Source organism: Thalassophryne amazonica, chromosome 6 (assembly GCF_902500255.1).
Source record: "Thalassophryne amazonica chromosome 6, fThaAma1.1, whole genome shotgun sequence".
NCBI lineage: Eukaryota > Metazoa > Chordata > Actinopteri > Batrachoidiformes > Batrachoididae > Thalassophryne > Thalassophryne amazonica.
In genome coordinates, this window is record NC_047108.1 from 6,883,800 (window position 1) to 6,905,232 (window position 21,433).

General features: G+C 40.5%; 1 protein-coding gene across 2 annotated transcripts in view; it reads right to left on the minus strand.

Moving 5' to 3' along the window:
• Window positions 1–21,433, minus strand: part of l3mbtl1 (L3MBTL histone methyl-lysine binding protein 1) — a 123,969-nt gene that overhangs the window by 51,232 nt on the left and 51,304 nt on the right. For both annotated transcript variants that reach the window (XM_034171716.1, XM_034171717.1), the window contains 9 exons: window positions 17,871–17,959; window positions 14,931–15,035; window positions 14,637–14,772; window positions 14,423–14,514; window positions 13,054–13,205; window positions 10,067–10,143; window positions 7,990–8,075; window positions 7,546–7,656; window positions 6,892–7,033 (listed from right to left, as the gene is read on the minus strand). In XM_034171716.1, the coding sequence (XP_034027607.1) occupies window positions 6,892–7,033; window positions 7,546–7,656; window positions 7,990–8,075; window positions 10,067–10,143; window positions 13,054–13,205; window positions 14,423–14,514; window positions 14,637–14,772; window positions 14,931–15,035; window positions 17,871–17,959 (990 nt within the window). The remainder of the gene's footprint in view (window positions 1–6,891; window positions 7,034–7,545; window positions 7,657–7,989; window positions 8,076–10,066; window positions 10,144–13,053; window positions 13,206–14,422; window positions 14,515–14,636; window positions 14,773–14,930; window positions 15,036–17,870; window positions 17,960–21,433) is intronic.

The following is a 21,433-nucleotide window of genomic DNA, read 5'->3' on the forward strand; positions in this document are numbered from 1 at the left end:
TGAAAATGCCACAAAGCTCCTTTGCAATACATGAGCAGAAACGCGATATGTATTTGCAATGCCAGAATATCTATGAAGAATTCTATATTGGGTTTCCCTTAGTCTATTACAAATAAATACATTTTTGGTACAATTTAAAGCTTCTTGCCAGTCATCTTCTATGTACTCATTATCTAGGTCCCTTTCCCACTTACGCTGAGCACTGAACAGGCTGAACAGGCAAGTGTTATGTAACAGGTAATAGAAGGAGGAAATAAAATGGGAGAAGTTCTTGCAATTAATAAGAAAGGACTCTGGGGCACTCAATTTAGGAGTATTAAGGGAGGGAAGACTCAGCTCCTTAAAAAAGCGGCAAATCTGCAAGTATCCAAAAAAATGTTCCTTGGGAAGGCCATACTGATGTTGAAACTGCTGAAAAGTCAAGAGAATACCATTTTTAAATAAATCTCCAATAGTCTTAATGCCTCTGGACTTCCAGAGTTCAAAAATTGAATTGGTAATAGCCTAGATGAAGTCTGCATTCCCACAAACAGGTGTCAACATACAATAGATACCAAATCCTTCCTTCCAGTGAAACTAACTATATCCCTCCAGACCCTCACAGAATTGTAAACCATCAAGTTAGCTTTTATCAGGGCTGTCAGACAAAGAAGGCTGGAGACAAATGCAGGACTCGACAACGCAGCTCTGGTTCAAGGAGGCGTTTACTGAAAGGCTCAGCTGGGTTCGGAACACAAAGAGGCAGTCCAAGAGAAGCAAACAACTCCAAAACATCAGGCAATGGCGTGGTCAATATAACAGGCAGGTGGTCAAAACACAACGTGGAAGCAGGACTTAGAATGAACAAGGAACAGAGCTAGAAGCGATGGCACAGGGCACAACGATCAGGCGAAAACTCAGTGCAACCAGTGGTGTTTAAATACTCCCAGTGATAAGTGTAGAAAGATCCAGAACAAGGCGTGACCCAACCAGAGTGAAACGCCCCCACCAAGCTCAAAGAAAGGCAGACGAGAGAAATGTGGACCAGAAAACCCAAGCAAGACACACCCAGCCACAAAAGCAACATAATCCAGAAACAAAAACCAACAGCACAATATAGGACAAAAACATAATACATGACAGCTTTGACCTCTTTTGTGATGTTTTGCCGTTTGCAGTTAATCAGGCCCCACACAGATGAGGGTGAACAAGCCCAGGAATCAATGCAGAAGGTTGAGTCAAGATATGAGCGAAGCCAACCCCAAATTATGCGAGCATGGCAGGCCCAGTTACAAAAAAGTATATTAGGCAAGCCAAGGCCACCAGCAGTGTTTGGCATTTGCGGGATCTTTATTTTTTTCTCTCGGCTTCTTGCCATGCCAAACAAATTCAGAGAACAATTTTTCGATACTGGAGCCCACTTTCTTGGGCATCCATAGGGGCAACATCTGTAGAGGATAGAGAATCCTGGGGAGCATGTTCACCTTGATCAAACTAATATGGCCCATGAGGGACAAAGGGAGATTCGACCAGCATTGTAAGTCTCTTTTAACAGCACATATAGTCGGAGTAATATTTAGTTTCCAGAGATCAGATAGATTGGGTGATATTTTAATTCCTAGGTAAGTAAAACCTGAGCCAGACCATCTAAATGGGAAATCCTCTGACAAATCATCAGAATCTAATCTGCCAATAGGCATAGCCTCAGACTTATCAAAGTTAACCTTATACTACCAAATTCTTCCAGCAATGACATAATGGCAGCGTTGTCATTTTAATTCTGTTTGGTTTTAGTGATGGTGAATGGCAGACATCAGTTTAATTACAGTTGTATGTAAAAGTTTGGGCACCCCTGATTATTTGCATGATTTTCCTTTATAAAACATTGGTTATCTGGATCAGAAATTTCAGTGAAAAATATCATATAACAGATGAACACACTGATATCTGAGAAGTGAAATGAAGTTTCTAGTATTTACAGAAAGTGTGCAATAATTATTTAAACAAAATTGGGCAGGTGCATAAATTTGGGCACCCTTGTCATTTTATTGATTTGAATATATTTAGCACTAATTATTGGAACACAAAATTGGTCTGGTAAGCTCATCGACCCTTGACATACTCACACAGGTGAATCCAATCACGAAAAAGGGTATTTAAGGTCGCCATTTGCAGATGTTTCCCCTCTTTGCATCTCTTTTAATGAGTGGCAACATGGGAGCCTCTAAACAACTCTCAAATGACCTGAAAACAAAAATTGTTCAACTTCATAGTTTAGGGGAAGGATACAAAAAGCTATCTCAGAGATTTCAGCTGTCAGTTTCCACTGTGAGGAAGATAGTGAGCAAATGAAAGACCACAGGCACAGTACTAGTTAAGGCCCGAAAAGTCATAGTCAACCCACAGACCTGCTCCAAAGACCTACAACATGATCTTGCTGCAGATAGTGTCTCTGTGCATTGTTCAACTATACAGCGCACTTTGCACAAAGACAAGCTGTATGATGCTGTAATGCAGAGGAAGCCTTTTCTGCATACACGCCACAAACAGAGTCGCCTGAGTTATGCTAAAGGTGCGTTTACACATAACCAAGACGCGTTACAAATGCCATTTTTCTGTCATTCGTGACACATTCCTGACATTCTTAATGTGACTTAACGCATCTGAATAGGTTTCTTAATAGTGCGTGATATTCTTGATATTCGTGGAGCATGTTTTTGCCTGTCAAAAAATCTTCCATCAATGTCACACACCACCCTCATTTCGTCTCACGTCGTGGAGGTCGCAACGGAGCATATTGATCCGTCTTGATGAGTAGTGATCCTTAATAGAACATGACAACGTTCGTAGTGGTTCCTGTGATGGTTCTTGGAGCCCAAACTGTCATGCGTTATTACGAAGTGACAACGGAAACTGTCAAGTTTTGACACGACTTGTAACGCAGCGTCATATTTCACTGCGTGCCACGACGAATCAGTTTTCTGTCACGTGCGCACAATTAAACTCGGCTCCAAATGTCGTTCCACAGTTCCTGCTGAAGCTCCTCAGGACACTCCTGCAGGTGTTCCACCTGCTGTTGTAACCGATGAGCAGGAGAACGAGTCTGAGCCAGAGGAACCAGAGGAGCGAGACTCACGTGCAGCCAGACATCTCTGCACCTCCTCCAGTCCGGCGGAGGAAGAAGCGCGCGCACAATTAAACCCTGCTGCACCGCATTCAGTTTGATTGCTGACACCAAGTCGGCTAAAAGTCTAATTTCAGTGCTCTTCAGCGTGCTCCTGCAGGTGTTCCACCTGCTGCATGTGCCTGATGTTTGGGAAAATGTGCGAGACGAGACCCGCATAAAGCCACACATCTGGCTCTGTCCGTCTCCTCCTTTCTGCACCACTCCATGGCACAGAGCCCAACTACGCATGCAGTCACAAAGTTCTTCTGAAAAACTGTAGCGATCTGAATTCGGTTGGATGAATATGGGTGTGTGTGGAGACAATTCACCTCGTTCACAACGTGACAGAACTTAACCATGCACTGTTACGTGCAACAGCGTGCAACAACGCGGAACACTATTCTTTTTTTTTTTCAATATTTTATTTTGGTTTTTCAATTTTGACAAACAAACAGGGCTCAGGTGCATTAATTTTGGGTAGTTTCACATGTTGACAGATACATTAAAAATAAAATAAAATAACAGGAAGGAAATATATTAGAGACACAGCACTAGTCAAAATTACTTGTTTCAAGATGAACCAGAAATGAATTCCACATATTAGAAAATCTATTAATCGAACAGGACTGTAAGGATCTCATCCTCTCCATATTTATCAATAACAGCATTTCAGAGAGCCACACTTTAAAAGATGGAGAAGCAGAGGATTTCCACTCCCTTAAAATACGTTTTTTTGCAACCATCATTCTCAGTTCCAATGGTGTCTGCATTATAGCTGGAAAAGTCTTATTGTCCGAGTGTCCAAACATGGCAAGACATGGTTCAGGTGAGACGTTTGTCCCATATGCTTTGGAGTACCAACTGAATACTTTTGCCCAGAAATTATGCAGTGAAGAACAGGACCAGAAAGCATGTGTCAGGGTGCTCTCTGATGCCTTACACCTGTCACAAATGGGTGAGGTTGTGGGATAAATCCTATGCAGTTTAACTTTAAAATAGTGTAAACGATGGACAATTTTGAATTGTATTAATTGATGTCTGCTGTTAATAGAACAAGAGTGAACCTTAGATAACCATTTATCCCACACACTCTCAGACAGTTCAACACCCAGCTCCTCACACCATGTATCTCTGATCTTCACTGTATGTGCCCTGATACCACTACTGAATACGTGTACAATTTTTGAAATAAGATGTTTGGAGCGAGAAGGGCTTTTGATCACATGGTACAGATCATGTTCCATAGGAAGCTCTCTAAAATTTGGAATCTTAGATTGGATGTAGTGTCTGACTTACAAGTAGCGATAAAAATGTGAATGAGAAAGGTTAAACTTCTGTTTCAGTTGGGCAAATGATGCAAATTCACCATCTATGTACAGATCTTCAAGTACAGTTAAGCCCCTCTCGCTCCAGTCAGGACAGCATTTGTCATTCTAAGGAGGCAAAAATGAATGGTTATAACAAATAGGTGTTTGAACAGAGGTGTTTGGCAATGCCAAAAAGCTTCTGACCTGGTTTAAAATCCAAATAGACTGCTTCAAAACAAAACATTGATTTCTAAGAGATTCTGATTTTTTAAATTTACAGTAGAGAACTGCATCCAAAGATGAAGCTTTTACAGATCCAGCCTCCATTTTAAGCCACAAGGGGGCACTAGAGCTCAGACTGTCAGAGGATGCCTTCCGCCAAAACATTAATGCCCTGAGGTTGGTGGCCCAGTAATAATGCTTAAACACCGGCAATCCAAGCCCCCCTTCTGCTTTGGATTTCTGTAGATGTATCTTTGAAATCCTTGCATTTTTGTTATTCCAAATATTGGAAAGAATTAGTGAATCTAAATCTTTGAAAAAGGCAGATGTTAGATAAATCGGGAGATTTTGGCACAAGTACAAAAATCTAGGGAGGGAAACCATTTTTATTGAATTAATGCGGCCCACCATAGAGAGAGGGAGAATTTTCCATAATTCAATATTTTGTCTTAGTCCTGATACAAATTCTACAAAATTTAATTTAAATATCAATTTAGGGCTTTTGGAATAACTAGCCCTAGATAAGTGAAATGATCATTAACTACTTTAAATGGAACATTTTTTAGAAAATTTGATGAAGCCTGGGATAATGGCATGAACTCACTTTTTAGCCAGTTAATTGTGTAACCAGAAATTTTACCAAAAGACGTGACTAAATCAAGAAGGGGAGCAGCCGATTCCTCAGCATTGCGCAAATACAGGATCACATCATCAGCATACAGACTGATGAGGGTCTCCACACCTCCAATAATTAGACCCTGTATCTGCAAATGCGCTCTTATTTTTACAGCCAAGGGTTCTAATGCTATAGCAAACAGGGCAGGAGACAACGGGCAACCCTGCTAAACAGAGCGCTGTAGGGGGAAAGGTGCAGACCTATTACCATTTGTCAGAATAGAACACAGTGGATTAGCATATATTAGTTTTACCCAAGATATAAATGTTTCACCAAGCCCAAACCTACGCAGCGGAACACTATTTTTGACCGTGCGTAATGGTTCCTGATAATTCTCCAGCAACACATGCCATTAATCGTAACGTGTGGTAACAGGTTGCAGCAGTTCCTGAGGAGACCTGATGCCTCTGCCCCGAATAATCACATTCGTGATCAGCGGCCAAGAATGTGTACTTCATGGCATTTGTGACTTGTCATCGTTATGTGTAAACACAGCATAAAGCACATTAGGACAAGCCAGCTTCATTTTGGAATAAGGTGCTGTGGACTGATTAAACTAAATACAGATATTTGGACATAACAAGGGACAGAAAAAGAACACAGCATACCAGTAAAAACACTTGCTACCTACAGTAAAATTTGGAGGTGGTTCCATCATGCTGTGGGGCTGTGTGGCCAGTGCAGGTACTGGGAATCTTGTTAAAGTTGAGGGTCACATGGATTCCAGTCAATATCAGCAGATTCTTGAGAACAATGTTTAAGAATCAGTGACAAAGTTGAAGCTGCGCCGGGGCTGGATCTTTCAACAAGGCAACGACACGAAACACTGCTCAAAATCTACTAAGACATTCATGCAGAGGAACAAGTACAACATTCTGTAATGGCCATCTCAGTCCCCAGACCTGAATATTATTGAAAATCTGTGGCATGATTTAAGCGGGCTGTCCATGCTCGGAAACCAACAAACCTGACTGAACTGGAGATGTTTTGTAAAGAAGAATGGTCAAAAAAATACCTTCAACCAGAATCCTGACTCTCATTGGAAGCTATAGGAAACGTTTAGAGGCTGTTATTTCTGCAAAAGGAGGATTTACTAAATACTGATGCATTTTTTCCGTTGGGGTGCCCAAATTTATGCACCTGCCTAATTTTGTTTAAATAATTATTGCACACTTTCTGTAAATCCTATAAACTTAATTTCACTTCTCAAATATCACTGTGTTTGTCTGCTATATGATATTCATTCATTCATCTTCTACCGCTTAGTCCAATTAAGGGTCACGGGGGGCTGGAGCCTATCCCAGCAGTCATAGAGCGCAAGGCCTGAAATTGCTGATCCAAGCTACCAATGATTTATAAAAGGAAAATCATGGAAATCATCAGGGGTGCCCAAACTATTACATACAACTGTATGACAATGACCAAATCTCACTAATCCTGCATAATGTAACGACCCAGAAACATTTCACAATGCCACAGCTTCTTACCCCCTTTGAACAAATCTGAGGGACTCATAAAAGTGCAACGTTAGCGGCAGTTACCGTGTGGCTGCTGCGTTTTGACATCTTGTGGGGGAATTTTGAGCGGGTGTCCGGTCGCCTCACACCAGCCTGCTGGGTGGATGTCAGGGTGATCTGAGTCTATCCACTCATCGTACACATGACTCCAACCATCATAATGGACCTGAAGGACCAACGTGGAGGTTCAACATATAAACACATTACATGTACAGACAGGAGAAGAATTCACATTATGTGTAACTACATTTGGGGACAGCTGTGATCTTCACATGTCAGATTGTCAGGATTATAGAACATGTACCCTTCACAGGCATGAATATGAGAATGGAGGTTATGTTGGCAGACGTTCATCACAGTCTATCTATAGATGTGTGGCGATTAAAGTTACAGCTGTGAATGTGTGGGAGTGTGACATACGACCACCGTTTTCATTATGGCTCCTTTACATTTGATCATTTTTATCTGGGACAGCCAGTAACCACAGTAAGTTGGGCTCTCAGAGGACAAATCATGAGAATACTTTATTTATATAATTGTATCATAAGTGGCACCTTTACGTTAGCCCGCCGTGTCTCTGTATTTAATAATTCACACCTGTCTTCTCAGATGTAACCACCCAACCTACATACACTCATCATGCACACGGCTCGTAGGAAGGCTGTGGTGTTTTGTGACCTTAATACGATGAGTGTCAACCTCCTCCACTGTTGCCACTCTGATCAGACCGGGGGTCCTCTTGTCTACGGCCTCCAGCTTCATTTGCGGCTGAAAGCTATGGGGTGAGCGCTGCAGGCCGAGCAGTGGATGATGGGAAAGAACATTAATCACACAAACCTACCAGTACTTTCCAGACAGCACAGTGGTCTTAACTCTCAATTAAGTACTCCAAGATCTTTGGAGGACCTCCTACAATCCTACTGACTTCAGAAACACAATACCTGACCTTAATGTTCTTACTTTGCAAGATCTCCTCCACCCACCAACCCCCCACCCCCAATACACACACCTTCTTTTCACCTGAAGTCAGAAGTGACTGAGCACTGAAAACGATGAAGCATGCAGGGACTTCATTAACACTGCAAATTTACTCACAATCACAACTTTTTTCTTGGTTCTCACCATTTTAAAGGCTTCAGGAGCAACTGCTTTAGATCCAGTCTCCTCCAGGTAGTGAGACCATGAGAACTGACTCTGGTCTGGGTAATCTGATGTCACAAAGAACAAAGAAAAACTTAGAATGATCAACATTTATCTCTATCGTATTTCTACATTTGCTTAACCTTCATAAATTGTGATAATATTTTCTGATTACATTTCGCAGCACAGTAGATTAATGGTTAACACTGTGGCCTCACAGCAAGAAGGGTCTGGGATCGCTCTCCGCCTGGGTCTTTCTGTGTGGAGTTTGCATGCCCCGTGCCCCCCACCGCTGTGTTTGTGCGGGTTCCATCCGGGTGCTCCGACTTCCTCCCACTTCCAAAGACATGCAGGTTAGGTGAATTGGTAACTTTAAAATTGGCCGTAGGTGTGAGTGAGGTTGTGATGGTGTTTGTCTACAACCCCAATTTCAATGAAGTTGGGACATTGTGTAAAATGTAAATAAAAACAGAATACAATGATTTGCAAATCCTCTTCAACCTATATTCAATTGAATACACCACAAAGACAAGATATTTAATGTTCAAACTGATAAACTTTATTGTTTTTGTTCAAATATTTGCCCATTTTGAAATAGATGTCTGCAACACGTTTCAAAAAAGTTGGGACGGGGCAACAAAAGACTGGGAAAGTTGATGAATGCTCAAAGAACACCGAACTGGAAACAGGTGAGTGTCATGATTGGGTATAAAAGGAACATCCCCAAAAGGCTCAGCCAATTCACAAGCAAAGATGGGGTGAGGATCACCACTTTGTGAACAACTGTGTGAAAAAAATAGTCCAACAGTTTAAGAACAATGTTTCTCAGCGTTCAATTGCAAGGAATTTAGGGATTCCATCATCTACAGTCCATAATATAATCAGAAGATTCAGAGAATCTGGAGAACTTTCTACACGTAAGCGGCAAGGCCAAAAACCAACACTGAATGTCCGTGACCTTTGACAGTCGCCCAGTGAAAATGTGTGGCGCATTATGAAGTGAAAAGTACGACAATGGAGACCCCGAACTGTTGAACAACTGAAGTCATACATCAAGCAAGAATGGGAAAGAATTCCACCTACAAAGCTTCAACAATTAGTGTCCTCAGTTCCCAAACGCTTATTGAGTGTTGTAAGAAGGAAAGGTGATGTAACACAGTGGTAAACATACCACTGTCCCAGCTTTTTTGAAATGTGCTGCAGAAATCCATTTCAAAATGAGCAAATATTTGCACAAAACAATAAAGTTTATCAGTTGAACATTAAATATCTTGTCTTTTTGGTGTATTCAATTGAATATAGGTTGAAGAAGATTTTCAAATCATTGTATTCAGTTTTTATTTACATTTTACACAATGTCCCAACTTCATTGGAATTGGGGTTGTATATGTGGCCCTGTGACAGACTGGTGTCCTGTCCAGGGTGAACCCTGCCTCTCATCCTATGACTGCTGGGATAGACTCCAGCACCCCCATGACCCTTAACTGGAATAAGCAGGTATAAAAAAAATGAATGAATAATTCCATTACAGTACATGCTACTGAACATATTTTAATAATGTCATGTATAAATACAGATGGACCTGAATAAGTATTTTGGGAGAAACACAGCAAATACTCCCACTCAGACGGTACGAGGGGTCACTGGATGATTTGATGAGTATGAAAATGATGTGAATCATATTCTGTGACTTTTACAGTCAACAGATCTCCACTGAAGACCGATGAGATATGTTGGACTGAATATCAGATAGCACTCTGCACCGCCATCACCAAACACCAAATGAGGGAATAACATTTAGGAGAATGGTGTTTGATCCCTCCAACGGAGTTCCAGAAACTTGAAGAAGCAATGCCATCTGGCGGTACATATTAAAAAAGGCATATTGTTTTTTCCCTTACTTTCGCTCACACTCTCTATTTGTGGATGTGAATGCATTTGCCATATTTACACTCTACATTGATTATATTTTCCTGAATTATAGGAAGGTGAGAGGGTTATTTTATTATTGATATGAAAATGCGATGAATAAAATATGAACAGGAAATAAACCGAACACCTTGGGGCGGCGTTAGTGGGAGGTTCCTCTCCTGACACCAGCCAATAGGGTGAATGTACGGACTGCTGGCATCACACCTGTGTATTATAAACAACAAAAACATCAAGACAGCAGTGATTGCGTTGTATAACAATTAAAAAAAAAGTTAAAAACTTAAAAAATAAGTAATTCTGCTAATTTTCATATACACTACAGGAGCATTTAACAGAGTTCCTTGAAGAGCTTCAACATCAAGGCCCCAAATATCCTTTCTTCAAAATTTACATTACTGTCTGTAGCCAAAGTTACCGTACAAACGCTGAGATGACGCACTAAAGCCTGGGTCCCACCGAATAATGAGCCCTGCAGCATGTTTTCTTTGCTATGAGAGGGTTTCTTCAACTATCATGGGAGAATAGTGGCTGAGTGGCTCTTAGAGGTATTATCTTCAGGTAACAAGGCTCCTCTCTGAGCGTGGCGATAATTTTAAGATGTTCAAAATTTAGCAACAACAGTGTGGGGCAGTTTGTGTACGAGGTTTTAGAGGCATGTGCGTGGTGCTTACGAGTCTGCTAAAAGCCCATTACCTGTGCGCCTGGCAGCTATGCAGGACCTGAGAGGCTATTTTTGGAGTGGCTGCCCTCTTCCGCACACACAATTCCACCTGCTCTGTGCGCTGGACGCTGTATATAAAACAATTATTTTGTAGCAGATTATAATAATTTTCTGCCAAACTTTGGATGCTGAAAACACCTCTAATCGCTTCTGGAATCACAGAGGACTGTTTCACCTGGACGCTTTTTTCCTCTCTTTCCTGCTCCATGTGGAATGTATTTTGAACAGCTTTAGGTATCTATTTTTAATGTTTTTGTAGCTTGATAAAACAGTTCCTAGCTGTAAAAGTATGTCTATGGTTGATTTAATATCTTGTTAATGGATCACATGAGCTCCGCTGTGTGTGCGCACTGAGGCAGTCAGTGCGCACACACAGCAGCCAATGAAGAGAGGCCAATATGGGTGAGAGTTTAAAAGCAGGAAATTAGAGGTCATCCATGTCTTTATGTCTGTAAGACAATCCTGCAGTTTAGCTAATTGGTGTGTGTCCTCTGGCTTCATGGATAGATAAAGCTGGGTATCATCTGCGTAACAATGAAAATTTAAGCAATACCGTCTAATAATACTGCCTAAGGGAAGCATGTATAAAGTGAATAAAATTGGTCCTAGCACAGAACCTTGTGGAACTCCATAATTAACCTTAGTCTGTGAAGAAGATTTCCCATTTACATGAACAAATTGTAATCTATTAGATAAATATGATTCAAACCACCGCAGCGCAGTGCCTTTAATACCTATGGCATGCTCTAATCTCTGTAATAAAATTTTATGGTCAACAGTACCAAAAGCAGCACTGAGGTCTAACAGAACAAGCACAGAGATGAGTCCACTGTCTGAGGCCATAAGAAGATAATTTGTAACCTTCACTAATGCTGTTTCTGTACTATGATGAATTCTAAAACCTGACTGAAACTCTTCAAATAGATAACCCCATAACTCCGGAACATTCATTCACAGATAGTCCAAACTATACCTTTTTGGAATCTTTATGATCAGACAAATAATATGGAATACCTTTCAATATGATTGGAGCATTTTTAAATTTTGACCCCTGTGTAATACTTCAATTGACCCCTTCTTGGCCGCCTATTGAAAGTTCATGTGGGTACCAAGCATTTTTAAAAGAGTAATGTATGTGTGCCAAATTTGGTGCTTGCATCACCATTTGAAGGATCCCTCAGTAAATATTCACTTATCTGCTGCACTATTACTGTTGCTTTAAATAAAAAGGAGCTGCTGCTCACCACACCCACACTCCAAAGACCAACTCAGTGCGTGTGGCTAACAAAAGCAATCAGGAGTCCAGATGTAGACTTTTATGACATACAATTCAAGCTTTGTGACATCACAGACCTGCAGCAGTTTGAAGATGTTCAACAAGAAATCCCAACCATATTTAACCATAATCCTTATTTTCTGTTTGTCTGCACTGAATTCAATTTATTTTCAGTTTATTTTATTTGTATAGCACCAAATCAAAACAAAGCTGCCAACCATGTGCTTCACATGAGTAAGGTCTAACCTTATTCGGGCTCCTGAGCAAGCACAAACGTGACAGTGGTAAGGAAAAACTCCCTCCCACATTTAAAGTCATGCAGGTTTGGTTAATTGGAAACTTTATAATTGTCCAGGTCTCCCTTGCAAAAGAGGTCTCGATCTGACCTGGTTAAATAAAGGTTAAATAAAAATAAAATAAAATAAATTACAAGGTTTTTACAGATTGTAAAAAGTTTGTTTATGGACAGACAAGCAAGAGTCCATCTTGGGTCTCTAATATATAATGTCCAGCACATGTAGGCTGTAGGCCAGGACCTCCAGTCAGTTGTGGAACAGGCATAACATCCAGAGGTCAGTACAGCACCTTGGTGGTGCTGGGTCAGGATCAGTCAGTGGTGTCGTCAGTGCCTCGGACAGAGAGAAAAAGAGCAGAATCGGTCGGCTGAGACCAATTGCAAGGTATGAGTTCACCAGCAGTAAATCGTCAGGGAAGCAGAGAATACTAAGGTGATCGCCGGCAACTAGCCCTGAGCTTCACTAACAGTTCCAGAATTCAGATGAAGTGAGGCCGAGACCTGTTCCATTGCTAATAAGATAAGTTAAAAGAATAGGAAGCATAGTTCCATACTATGCCAGTATGCTAAAAATACAAGGAGAATAGAAGCGTCTTAAGTTTGGGTTGCAGGTCTCCACAGAATCTGACTGTTTTATCCACAAAACAGGGGCACAATAAGAGAAGGCTCTGTGGCCTGCAGACGTTTTATTCACCCTAGGGACACCAAGTAGTTCTGTGCCCTGAGAAAGCAGGACTATTACACTGTGCTGCATTCCTTCCTGAAGTAAAGCAGATCTCACTGCCAGTCATCTATGCAGCCCTTAAAAACGTCTGGGCTCACCAGTAGTCGTATGTGTCATCCCAATTGTCAAAATGAACCAGAAAGCGATCATCAACTACATCAGTGATGGTTGCTACACAAATGAGGGAGGGGTTCATGCGATCGATGGCCTCGAGCTTCATTCCCACCTCGAACCCGCACTTCACATCAATCTGAAAAAGAAAAAAAAAATCATTAAAAAGCAAGCACCTTTAAGGAAAGAGACAGATAGATGTTGTACATGAACTGTAAAGTAAAAAAAATTTTGATTTACTGATTAAAAAGAAGTGATGTCTAAATATCTACACCGCGATTATATGACAAGATAATACAGCTGCTGACATCTTCCACGTGAGAGTTGATAACGTTCATATGTGAGAACTAGGAATGGAAACTGTGTGTGGTGTGCTAGAAGAACACCAGAGCACATAAAATCCAGCTGGTTTTGGTATAACATCAGCTACATCACTGAACCAGAGACAAAGAAACAGTCCATGCAGTAGAGACACACGTTCTCTTTCAAACAATCTTGGTCTTTATCTCTAGAAGAAGGCTAGGATTGTTTCGCCTGCTAGGAAAGTGATGGTGTTGTGTTTGTGGTCACCTCACACCTGTGAGGTGGGATGGATTATCTCAGCAAAGGAGAAGTGCTCACTATCACAGATTTAGACTGGTTTGTGAACAATTTTTGAGGGAAATGGTGATATTGTGTATGTGGAAAAAGATTTAGATCTTTGAGTTCATCTCATACAAAATGGGAGCAAAACCAAAAGTGTTGCGTTTATATTTTTGCAGATATGCCTGATTTTCAGGTGGTGTTGATTTCCTTTGATCAAGCCTACATCAGCAACAACAATCAAACTTCTGAATTGTGTTCAGAAGTATAATGAACACATCACTGCCACAACAAAAAAATTTTCACAGGCCATGTATTTTACCCAGCATTCACAAAACTTGGCACAGTTGATTTTCAGATGAAGCCTCATAATTCTATGCATATGGCTGTTTGGTATCCATTTATCAGCTAGGACAGGGGTGGCCAAGTGCTCCAACACACCTGAATCCAATGAAAGGCTCATTAAAAGTCTGCTAACGAGTCTTTCATTGGATTCAGGTGTGTTGGAGCAGGGAGACAACTAAGAGTGTCAGGAAGGTGGCTCTCGAGGACCAAACTTGGCCACCTCTGAGCCAGGGGATGCTGCTTCTGGTGGGGGATCCTCAGCCTTGAGTTGGCTTGTTATCATTACAAAAAATAAAATCTGCTGTTAAAGACCTTTTTGACAAACATGATAGAACCTTTTATTCAGCTGTGATTCAGGCACTGCAGCATCACTGGCACAAGTCCTTTTGTCCAACCCATGTACTCATGTGTTATGTAGTTGGTAGTTACCCTTCCAGGGCTGGCAAACAGTTCTTTGGGAGCCACTTGTGCTTTTGTCATTCTCAGGTAGTTGGTCCAGGTAAATTCCTCTTCCTTACAACCTGGAGGACAAACAAGCAGAAAGACGATAAATAAGACTGACATGTAAGGGTAACATGGAGGGAAAAAAAAGAACGATTATTTTTAGCTTTCTATCCTCTGCTCTGGTTTGTGTCGGCCTGACCTTTGGGAGTGTGCAGTTTGTGCCCTGTGCTCTCGCACCAGCCTGCGGGATGGATGTCAAGAGAATTAGCATTCACCCAGAAGTCGTGGCAGTCGGAGTAGCCGTCAAAGTGGAGTCGCAACCGATAACCACAGACCTGGACGATAAGAGCATGACTGTGAGACGAGCAGGATCAGGATGCCTGAAATCCTTCTGCATGCAAATTATTTTGTAAGTGAACAGTAGTTTTCCATCCTCAGCAAACATCATGGCCATTAAGGTTCATTGACCGCTGTGATGAGGCATCGGGCTCACCTCAGCCACAGTGAGGACGAAGTACATCGACGGATGCTGTGGGTCGATACCTTCCAGCTTCATTCCCTGTTTAAAGCTGCTTTTTACTGTTGGCACTCGCTGGGTCTAGATGCACGGGATGAAACAGCAAATAGTTCAGCACACCTCAAAGAATAAAACGATAAGCACATCCAGAAAGTGGACACCACTGCCAAGGCCAAGCCATCCTCAAATTTTCCATAAGGATTAACAACATTATTGCATGCTTGTATTTGACCTATATGTTACAAGATGGGAAATGTATTAACATTGCTTTTATTTGTATACCAACATAACAGATCCAAATACTGAGACAAACACACAAATTTAATTAATTAACTGTCACACAGACTATATACAGAGATGGTCAATGCATCAGTTAGGCTAAACTGAAGACTGTCATCTCTAAGTGGCTGTTTTTAGTGTAAAGTATAAATACAGTCATACAAATCACATTTCTTTTTTTTTTACTAGTTTGCAATTTATTCTCCGGTGTGACTTATATAATGAAAATTCACAAATTTGTTATTAATAATAATAATTATAATGACTATTTATATAGAACTTTCCCAAGAATCAAAGCACTAAACAGAATAAACTTCAATAATGAAAGGATAAGTTGCAGTAATAAAAAATACACTGGGACAATGCACAAAAATCCCAAATGAAAGAGCTCATCAAACAGAAAAAGATGCGACTTATATACGGCTTTTTCCTCCTTGGGAGGCTTTTTTTTTCAGGTGCGACTTATACTCTGGTGTGACTTATGCAATGTGTATGTGTGTGTGTACATATACATATATATATCAGGGCTGACATATATATCAGGGCTGGCACTGAAGCAATTATGGCTAAGCCTGAAACTAATTTCTCGAGGGGTTTGGGGGCCATGTAGGTCCCCAATGCCCCAATGGGGTCCAGGGGCAAAGCCCCGGGCTGGGGGCTGCGATTTTAGGCCTTTTCAAACCCAATGTTAAAGATTTTAAACAATCATTACCATCTTTAAGGTCAAGTGGTTTGTGTTTTACAGTGCAGTTTTCTAAAACAAAAATAAAATAACCAAAAACAATGAAGCTATGAGAACTGTAATTTAATAAACATAACAAACAACATCATCAGTACTGTAGTTATAGGCATAGGTTCCACTGACAGCTGCAGGTTTTGACTACATTCTACAATCACTGAACACTTGCTGATGCACCAGTAGTTCAAGAATCATCTCTAGTCTACAGAAATGCAATGCCAAAAAATAAAACAAATGAATTGACTTGTAAAGATGATTATGGAAAAGTGCTTCTTTGTTGCAATAATGCAATCGTGTTTTATATTGGACAATAAAATCACGTCAGTTATCCGGCAACACTTGAGGAAAAAATTTGTGCAGGATTTTTGAAAAATTGGGCATAGGTTCCCCTAACATCTGCAGGTTTTGACAACATACTACCATCACTGAACACTGTTGCTGCTGGACTCATATTTTCGGAGCAGTTATTTTATAGTTTATTCAACAGACCAGTCCAAGCGAATATCAGTGTGGAAAGAAACGCAAGGCAGAAAATGAAAAGGGTTGTGTTCGCATCCACTCCGAGTTTCAAATATGTGAAAAATAATTATTATTTCAATAAATTAATGGTTATTAACTTACAACATGAGCTAAACATTTTGTTTTTGAAATGCCAAAATTCGTAAGCAATTTGACTTTTGAAATTGATCTAACACTCGTCATGGAAGCTTAATCCTTTTACTAAGACCTCTTCAAACTACATAGATAAAAAAAACATAAAATACTACTTACGGCAATCGACTGCACTGGTCAAAATCATATCCACTAAATAATCTCTTTCTTCAATTTGATCGCTTTGTCTAACAGGCGCCTGCAAAATGCTAAGAAAAGATTTTTGTTCTGATACAGTTCGAGCCACATTAAAACATGTTCAATGATTGGTTATCACATCGAGCTAGACCAATGAAAAATCGTGTTATTAAACAAAGAACCAGTATATTTCCCGGTGCTAAACGTCATTCGCGGACTATCCCCTCAAACTCTGTCATAATTGTGTTATAAACCAATCACCATTTGTTTTATTATACATCTGTGTAATTAATAAAATGATCTTCATGGATGATTTGTTCATGTGCGCACGCATGTGAACAAAAACAACAACAAAAAAAACACCGGCTGCTGCTGCACTTCCTCGCTTTCTCCCCTCAAACGCTGTCATAATTGTGTAAATGATTGCCAGAGACAGGACATGTCCATGTCAAGTATAAACTCCAGACAGATATCTCCACGTCACTACATATCCAGTCCCTGACTGGTCATTGTGGCGTGACAAGACGAAAAAGTTCAGATTTTTCAACTTGGGGAGGAGGGCGACGCGACGCGATATCGTGACGCGATATCGAGCCACAAACATGCCAATTGCTCCAAAAAGCTTCATTCGCGTCCATCGCGTCACATCGCTTGAACTTTTGTGGCGCCACAACGCGTCCTTCCATAGGGATTACATGGCAACCTGTCACCTCCGCTGCATTATATCCGGATCCAAAAGCCGTAAATCCGGCTCAGGCTGGAAAAAAAAATGTGTGTGTGTGTGTGTGTGTGTGTGTAAATACATACATAAATCCTCCTGAAAAATTACATCAGGTTTGCGGACTACAAACAGGCACACAACAACATAATTGATTCTAATGTATTTTTTAAACTATCTAGTGTTTTCTACTGTATTTTGCCAAAAGCCCAAACTGTTCAGTCTCAACGCAGTGTATTTTGCAAAATCATTTTGTTTGAGAAGTAAATAAGAATAAAAACATTATGTGCTGTTATGTATAAAAATATTAAACAGGCACAGAAAACGACACTGTCCTGATTTTTAAAGCAATGAACACATCACTGCCCTCACATAGGTTTTCCAAACAGACCTCTTGGAAAAGGTTGTTGGGAGCAGCGACAGCTTTGGTTTCCTCTAGATAATTGGCCCACGTCCACACCTCCAGCTTATTTTCCCCACCTTCACAAAAACACACCAAATTAGACAACTGGATAAGGTATTCATACAAAGTCATTCCAAACATATTTGTTACACAGAATAAAAAAATGTCTGGATTCATTTAAATTGCTTTTCTGAAATTACAAAATAATACAGATGATTAATACACAAATATCATACATTTATATTCCAATTATGATGGGAAAATGAATGTGATGACACAATTTAGAAAACACAAGATAAAACTAGATCTGCAAGCAAATATCAAGGGTCCAAGCACCCCGGATCCAGACCTTCACCAAGCAGGCACCACGGAGAAGCCTTGTAAGACTCTCAGGCAAGATCTACATGAATTTTGGAGCATGATAGAGCTCTGAAATCGACTGGTGCAGATCCACCAAATTTAGCAGTGTGGTTCTAACAGAGGCCATCCACACGCAAATTTCATGCCATTCAATGATCCCATCAAAGAAAAAAAAATAGCTGTACACATGGTCAAAGTCAAAACTAAAAAAACTGCAAACAGAGAAAAAAAATTAGAAAGCCTCTGGTCCAGTTTTTCAGAGTCATGAAATCTGGCCTTTCTACAGAGCTGGTGTCACAGACCGAACGGTCCCCACCTAAAAATTGGTCCGCCCTACCTTCACTGCACATGCGTCATTTGGGACCACAGCAGCTCGTCTGAGTCTGACTCTCTACACCCAAAGAGATGATCAAAGGGATTAATGTGATTATTAACCATCAGATGAGAAGGTAAAACCTCTTCAATCATGTTAAAGTCAGTTTTAAGCAGAAACGAGGCTGTTTTAAGCAGAAACGTGGTGATAATCATTGAGTCGCTACTGACGCTTTGAAATGACAGTGGCACAGTTAACGCAGAATCAGCAGCTTGTCTGGCTGCGGCGCTCTGATCGTTTCTTCCATCTTTTATTATGAAATAATGTTGAATTATGAGGAAATGATTGTTGTACAAAAGCTTCAGATATCTATCGCTGAAATAGATGATGAATGGAGGCAGTTTGAAGCAGAAACGAGGTGATAATCGGTGAACCGCGGCTGACGCACAGAAATAAATGATGCATGTGCAGTGAAGTCAGGGTGGACCGATTTTTAGGGGGACAGTTCGGTCGGTGACACCGGGCGCACCCCCCCCCCCCCCCCCCCCCAACACACACACACACACACACACACACACACACACACCCAAACTCAATATATAGACACTGCCGCTCAACACCAGATGTAATGGTCTGGAAAGGCTCATCAGACACGTTAGAGGGGCAACGTATAAACTTTTATCATCATTATTATTTAATAGTTAAATCAATATCAATCAATCAATCAATTTTTTTTTATATAGCGCCAAATCACAACAAACAGTTGCCCCAAGGCGCTTTATATTGTAAGGCAAGGCCATACAATAATTATGTAAAACCCCAACGGTCAAAACGACCCCCTGTGAGCAAGCACTTGGCTACAGTGGGAAGGAAAAACTCCCTTTTAACAGGAAGAAACCTCCAGCAGAACCAGGCTCATGGAGGGGCAGTCTTCTGCTGGGACTGGTTGGGGCTGAGGGAGAGAACCAGGAAAAAGACATGCTGTGGAGGGGAGCAGAGATCGATCACTAATGATTAAATGCAGAGTGGTGCATACAGAGCAAAAAGAGAAAGAAACAGTGCATCATGGGAACCCCCCAGCAGTCTAAGTCTATAGCAGCATAACTAAGGGATGGTTCAGGGTCACCTGATCCAGCCCTAACTATAAGCTTTAGCAAAAAGGAAAGTTTTAAGCCTAATCTTAAAAGTAGAGAGGGTGTCTGTCTCCCTGATCTGAATTGGGAGCTGGTTCCACAGGAGAGGAGCCTGAAAGCTGAAGGCTCTGCCTCCCATTCTACTCTTACAAACCCTAGGAACTACAAGTAAGCCTGCAGTCTGAGAGCGAAGCGCTCTATTGGGGTGATATGGTACTACGAGGTCCCTAGGATAAGATGGGACCTGATTATTCAAAACCTTATAAGTAAGAAGAAGAATTTTAAATTCTATTCTAGAATTAACAGGAAGCCAATGAAGAGAGGCCAATATGGGTGAGATATGCTCTCTCCTTCTAGTCCCTGCTAGTACTCTAGCTGCAGCATTTTTAATTAACTGAAGGCTTTTCAGGGAACGTTTAGGACAACCTGATAATAATGAATTACAATAGTCCAGCCTAGAGGAAATAAATGCATGAATTAGTTTTTCAGCATCACTCTGAGACAAGACCTTTCTAATTTTAGAGATATTGCGTAAATGCAAAAAAGCAGTCCTACATATTTGTTTAATATGCGCTTTGAATGACATATCCTGATCAAAAATGACTCCAAGATTTCTCACAGTATTACTAGAGGTCAGGGTAATGCCATCCAGAGTAAGGATCTGGTTAGACACCATGTTTCTAAGATTTGTGGGGCCAAGTACAATAATTTCAGTTTTATCTGAGTTTAAAAGCAGGAAATTAGAGGTCATCCATGTCTTTATGTCTGTAAGACAATCCTGCAGTTTAGCTAATTGGTGTGTGTCCTCTGGCTTCATGGATAGATAAAGCTGGGTATCATCTGCGTAACAATGAAAATTTAAGCAATACCGTCTAATAATACTGCCTAAGGGAAGCATGTATAAAGTGAATAAAATTGGTCCTAGCACAGAACCTTGTGGAACTCCATAATTAACCTTAGTCTGTGAAGAAGATTCCCCATTTACATGAACAAATTGTAATCTATTAGACAAATATGATTCAAACCACCGCAGCGCAGTGCCTTTAATACCTATGGCATGGGCTTATATGGGCTTATATTTATTTTATATTAAAAGATAAATAGTATTAACTAGTTTTAGTATGAGAATAGTGAAAACTGACTATTTTTTATGAATAACGAAGTATTTCTACTTCGTTACATTACAACACTGCTGACAGCTCAGAATTTATTAGAACTTGTTTTTTTCAAGTTTGTTTTATTATTTATAGCGCCACCTAGCATTTTTCGAGGCCATTTTTTAATATGCAGAGAGTTTGTACTGTGCTCTACACACCATAAACAGTATTTGGGTTGAAGCGGCCAAATTTGGCAGCATTTGGTCCATCCATTATCAAGAGCGCATTTTGAGTTGTTTAATCTGTTCCAAAATTATTTTAAAAATATGAAATACTTTTTTAAAGAGGTGATTTATCATCTTCAGTCTGACAGTAAAACAGCATCTTGTAGGACTCTCAGGGAAAATCTACATGAAATTTTGAGCAATTTGTACCTTTGAAATTCAAAGAAAACATGCTTTACAGCGCCACCTAGTGCTGCAGTTCCACCAAATTTGGCACTGCAACTCTAACAGAGGCCATGCATATACCTGAGTGATTTCATGCTGTTACATGATCCCATTAATGAGGAAATGCATCATGAAGTATAACCCCAGTTCCACTGAAGTTGGGACGTTGTGTAAAATATAAATAAAAACAGAATACAAT